Below are 6,000 nucleotides of genomic sequence, written 5' to 3'. Positions count from 1 at the left end.
ACACACACACACACACACACACAACATAATTATTTGTGATTTGTTCAATTCTCCTTCTCCTTCTCCTCCTCTTGTGGTCTGCTTGCACATCTTTGAGTTTATCTGGAAAGAATACAGACTGGGAAATGCTTGCCTGAACTAGCTGGAGAAGTCTTTGTTGTTCTAATGGAGACCAGATTGCTTTTCTAATCACAGAAATGTGTGGTGCTGATAGCAAGGGGGCGTCAGCAGGAAGGACGGGAAGCTGGCACTTGTGGTTCTGCAAGCCTCTTGAACCTCTGGAGGTGTTGACAATCGAACTGAGATTTTTAAAGGCTTGGTCTAATTCCCAGCAGCTTCTGTGAAATTGTGCCTGCCACCAGAGAGAAGCTGTGGCGAGCTGTGTTGGGGAGTTCCATGGCCCAAGGGAGAGCCTGCAGTCTCCCGAACCCTGCCCAGTGGGGGTAGCATATTGTGAAGTAGCCGTGAGTACCGTAGTGGCAGGGATAGCCTTGCTGCAGGGGCAGACCCCACAGCCCCCCCTGCCCAAACGGTCTCCTGGACAACTTTCAAAAACAAAATGGCGGAGAGGAGAGTTTGGGAGAGCCAGTGTGGTGGTGCAGCGTATAGGGTGTTAGGTGTGGAGCATGGAACTCAGTGGCTCTCCCAACCTCTCCTCTCTGCCATTTTGTATTTGAAGGATGTCCAGGAGACCGTTTTCTTGGGTGGGGGGCGGGCAGTGGGTTCTCTCCACCCTTGCAGCAAGACTATCTCTGCTACCACTGTGCTCACGGCTACTTCACAATACCTCTAGACCGCATGTTAGGCTACAACTGGGTGACTTTGGGTCTCTTGTGTTCTCTCAGCCCAAGCTGTTTCACAGGGTTGGTGAGAGGAAAGCAGGTGAGGGGGCCATATAATTAGTAATAATGATTGCTGCTGCTGATTGCTGTTTTGCTATCATTACACCGCTGCCGCGGCCACCACCACCATCACCACCACCACCACCATCATCATGAGTGCCTAAATGCTTCACATGCATTATCTTGGCAGCCCTTGCAACAACCCTGCAAGGTAGAGCAGTATAATTCCCATACTGCAGATCAGAGGCAGAGGTGAGGAGACAATGGCTTGTTTTGGGCCACAGCAGAGGTGAGGAGGCAGGACTTTAACCAGGGACCTGGCCCACAGCTCAGCCTCTGTGTGGTGCCAGCTTTTAGGCTTACGTGAGAGCTCTCATGAGAAAGTACGGATTACATTTCTGGGTTAGCCCAAACTCTGTCAAATCCAACATCTGGCTTCTGACAGCTGACCACCAGATGTCTTCTGCAGCCTGTCAAGCTGGGTGTGATGGTCCCCAACATCTGATGCTGGAGGTACCTGACAGGAGTGCATATGGCCTCTGAGCAGAGACATTTCATTTATTATCAAAGGAAATAGCTGTTAGGAGTATCCAACATTTGAATGGCCCAGCAGGGCCTTGAAGAAAGTTTTTCAAAATATATATAAACAAATTCAACTTTTTTACAGGGTCACAAAATAGTGCCGGCACAGAAGGGAATGCCTGTGAGTTGCTTTCATTCCAGAATTCTTGGGGAATGTGAGAGATTCTGGTGTCCAGCCCTTGCGTTTTGTCTGCTCCTTCAGCTCTCCTAAAAATATTACCTCTCCAAGCAACTGCTTTGGGTTGTGTGTGTCATTTTAATTTTATGAATGCACTTATTGCAATTTATATATTTTAAATCCTGCCTTTCCATCTCAGGGTATTTAACATCAGTAATTAAGGGTGGGGGCGGAATCCAGGAGATAAAGCAAACGTAAGGAACACAAAACCAAGAAATAGCAAGAGATCAAAAGTCCAACACAGACTGGGAGGGAGGAGAGATCAGAACGAATGGTCAGGTGACAGGCCTGCTGGAACAACCGTCATCAGACAGATAGCACCAGGAGCCCAGGCAAGGGGTGAGGGCAAATGAATTTCCTGGGGCAGGGAGTTCCACATCCTGGGTGCCACACCAAAGGAGGCCCTTTCCTGCATCCCCACCAAGCATGCTTCTGACAGGGTTGGAACGCGCTGGGGGCTCCCCTTGCCGGCCTCGGCAGCCGACGGGCAGCTGTGCTCCTCACGCAGTGTTATGTCTGTGGTGTTGAGAAGTCTTCGACACTTTCTTTCAGATCTGGAAGCCCTCAGCACAAGAACCCCGTCGGCAGACACAAGCCGCAGGCTTCCAGCTCCAAGTCCTCTTGCAGGTTTCTTCTGCTGACTTTCTGCTACAAAGCTGCGTTTAGTGCTTCCAGAATGGAGCATCCTGTAGCTTACGAGGAGTAAAATGTCCTTATTTAGGCAGGGTGAGGAGGAGCTACTCAGCTTGTGCACCCCCCCCTTCCTCTCGTTCCTGATGAGGAAAAACAGGCAGGCCATGCCGAGGAGTTGCTCCAGTCCCTCAGCCCTGCGCTCAGGGCAGGACGTCCAGCAGCTGCCCCCTCCCACCAGGACTGACAGAGGCGCATGGGGGGCTGAAAAGAGCACGATGCCTTCTCCGGGGGTCTCGCCTCTCTCCCTCTGATGGTGGGCAAGCCTGCGAGGTTGTGGATAACACCATGCGCGCTGCAGAGAGCCAGGCCCCCAGTCCTCAGGATGACTCCTCAGCAGAGAGCTAACCAGCTGCCACCGGGGCAGAGGGAAGAGGATGTGACGGCCAGGCCTCTCCCACAGGAGTGGAGCAAGGCAAGTACCTGGGCAGGCATGGGGACCCGAGTCGGAGAAGCGGGGCGTGAGCAGGGCGGCCGGCGGCCGGGCCACTGAGCGACAGCAGCTACCTCTGTCCCGTCCAGGTCCCCTCGTTGCATTCTTTCCGACCGACTTCATCTTTTCCAGCTCTACCCCCCCCACCTTCCCTTCCCTTCCCTTCCCATTCGCACTTGCATGCATGCTCCTTTTCAGCCAGCCCCCCCTCCTGAGGAATCTCTTTGAATCCGTGTTTATTTTTGTATATTTTCTCGCACCCTCGGAGGTGCTGCATTCGCAGCTTCCCCCGCCAACCTGTTTGATTACATTATTTTTTCCACTCGGCGTGTTTAACTTTCCATGCTAACCAGACGGTGTGTAACTTCTAGTGATACCTGCTGGACATTTCCACCACCGGAGGTGGTGGAGCTGCACATGCCACATCTGCCCATAGAGGAGTCCTCTGTGAACTGAGAGGCATAGGCCTCATATACGAACACAGACACATCGGCTGTTGTGTACTTGTAGGGATGCACAGCATCCTCGGCCAACTGTGGCCCCACATCATCTGGGGACCCACAGCTGAGAACTAACATAATGCACAGCTTGACCCTCACACAGGGGCTTTGCCAGGCCTACCTGGAGATGCCAGGCAGTGGCACTCTAACCCCAGGACTTTGGGGCCAAAGTCCAGGGCCTCCACACCCCCTGGGGGCCTCCAAATCCTCCTTAGTTTATCTTGGGTGGTGTGGTTGCCACTGGCCCACACCACTGTGACCTGTGCCGGGTGCTTTAGAGACAGAGGGGGAGGTAAACATAGGAAGCTGCCATATAATGAGTCAGACCATTGGTCTATCCAGTATTGTCTTCACAGACTGGCAGCGGCTTCTCCAAGGCTGCAGGCAGGAGTCCCTCTCAGCCTTATCTTGGAGATGCTGCCAGGGAGGGAACTTGGAACCTAGATGCTCTTCCCAGAGCAGCTCCATCCCCCTAAGGGGAATCTCTTCCAGTGCTCACACTCCTAGTCTCCCATTCGTATACAACCAGGGCAGACCCTGCTTAGCTAAGGGGACAAGTCATGCTTGCTACCACAAGACAAGTGGCGAAACAAAGCTATTTAATGGGAATGTGTTAAGTTGCGTGTTGACAGGTTTCTGCGGATGCATATTTGCATCAATATACCTGTTTTATATTCTACATTCTTGCGAGTTCAGTTGCCGTTTGTGCCCTCAAGAACCCACGTGTTAAAAATACTGCATGTGTCACGGGCCGTGGGGGTGTGTGTGTGTGCATGTGTAGGGGGATGATGCTTAACTTGCAGCGGGGAGGGGGGGTGGGCCTCCAGTGGCGGTGGGGGCTCCAGAGGCCTTTAGGTCCGGGCTCCAAAATTACCTACTTGCACCTCTGATGCCAGGGCCTGGACATGTGGACTTGGGAAACTCTACTCCTGAGCTACAGACCCGCCCCGCAGAATCAGCTCTGCAAAATTCCGCACAGAAGCTTGTTGCCTGCCGACACAGCATTGTTTCGTTGTGGGCTGGGAGTTCATGATTTACACTCTACGCCATTTCACACGTAACCCAGCAACGAGGCCAGGTTTATTTGGAACAGTGAACAACCGCTCATTCTCTAGCATAGAACTGACAGAACACGAAGCAGTTGTAGTTTCTGGCCCTAACATGGGGGGTGGTGGTGATGGAGGAAACAAGAAGGCACCCCAGCCTGGCTGCTCAGTTCCATGTCTGCTGACGTTGACCTTGCCTTATGCCGCCTCCAAAGTCCAGGTAGTGGCTCATGTGAATGCACCTGGCGGAGCTGTTTCTTTCCACCCCAGAGGTGGCTGTGAATTTCAGAGTGGAGTGATTTACAGGTGAAACTCGGAAAATTAGAATATCGTGCAAAAGTCCATTAATTTCAGTAATGCAAATTAAAAGGTGAAACTGATATATGAGACAGACGCATTACATGCAAAGCGAGATAAGTCAAGCCTTAATTTGTTATAATTGTGATGATCATGGCGTACAGCTCATGAAAACCCCAAATCCACAATCCCAGAAAATTAGAATATTACATGGAACCAAGAAGACAAGGATTGAAGAATAGAACAATGAAAAGTATAAGCATGCCTATGTATTCAGTACTTGGTTTGGGCCCCTTTTGCAGCAATTACTGCCTCAGTGCGGCGTGGCATGGATGCTATCAGCCTGTGGCACTGATGAGGTGTTATGGAAGACCAGGATGCTTCATTAGCGGCTTTCAGCAATTCTGCATTGTTTGGTCTCATGTCTCTCATCCTTCTCTTGGCAATGCCCCATAGATTCTCTATGGGGTCAGGTCAGGCGAGTTTGCTGGCCAATCAAGCACAGTACACTGTATACTTTTCAGAGGTCCGATATTGTTCTATTCTTCGATCCTTGTCTTCTTGGTTCCATGTAATATTCTAATTTTCTGAGATTGTGGATTTGGGGTTTTCATGAGCTGTACGCCATGATCATCACAATTATAACAAATTAAGGCTTGACTTCTCTCGCTTTGCATGTAATGCGTCTGTCTCATATATCAGTTTCACCTTTTAATTTGCATTACTGAAATTAATGGACTTTTGCACGATATTCTGAGTTTCACCTGTATACCTAGTGGAGGCCGATCCTTTTGTGTTAATGCGAGAATGTTCCTCTCTTTGGGCTCTCTGAATGCTCAGGACCAAACCCCACAGCGTGCTGCTCCCCCACACTATTTTTTTGAGGGGCGGAGCAGGTAGTAGTGTTCAAACATGAGATGATGTCAGTGCTAGAAAGCACAGCGGCTGCGTAGAGTGACTGGAGACAGAGCAATGAAACTGTAAGGACTCTTTAGGGAACTGTTTTGGGGCTGGCAAAGAGAAAGGAGAATAACTCCGTGGAATCCCTTAGCAGGTTAAAAAAAGACATTTTGGAATGGTCAAGTCCTTACATTTAAAAAAATGGCAATGTACATAGGCCAATGATCTGTTCCTCATATATTGCTCCCATGAACCTGCACCCAGATCCACATGTGAATGTCTCCACCGAAGCCTGGGCTCTGCCACTTCAGGGGAAGGGGACTCGGATGACTGAGTGCAGGGACAACTAGCATTCCAGGTAGAGGCGCTCTGGCCTAGCTGCCTTCCTGACAAACTAGTTTTCCGTCTGCAGGGAAGTGGTTTGCATTTCATTCTCCGAACCCTCACCTGCGGTCTGCAGTAGTGACCTCCTTGGAGGATTTTGTGATGCAACAAGTGCCTGACAGTTCACAAGCAACCCTTTCCTCCTCCT

The 6,000-nt window shown here is 50.7% G+C and overlaps 1 protein-coding gene across 1 annotated transcript in view; it reads left to right on the top strand.

Moving 5' to 3' along the window:
* The first annotated feature begins 2,388 nt into the window (after positions 1-2,388).
* Positions 2,389-6,000, top strand: part of LOC128335704 (rho GTPase-activating protein 20-like) — a 48,604-nt gene continuing 44,992 nt past the window's right edge. Inside the window, exon 1 of the mRNA XM_053274369.1 lies at positions 2,389-2,707. Within this exon, the coding sequence (XP_053130344.1) occupies positions 2,546-2,707 (162 nt within the window). The 5' untranslated portion in view covers positions 2,389-2,545. The remainder of the gene's footprint in view (positions 2,708-6,000) is intronic.

This window comes from Hemicordylus capensis, chromosome 11 (assembly GCF_027244095.1).
Source record: "Hemicordylus capensis ecotype Gifberg chromosome 11, rHemCap1.1.pri, whole genome shotgun sequence".
Classification (NCBI taxonomy): domain Eukaryota; kingdom Metazoa; phylum Chordata; class Lepidosauria; order Squamata; family Cordylidae; genus Hemicordylus; species Hemicordylus capensis.
This window is presented reverse-complemented; position numbering and strand designations above follow the sequence as displayed.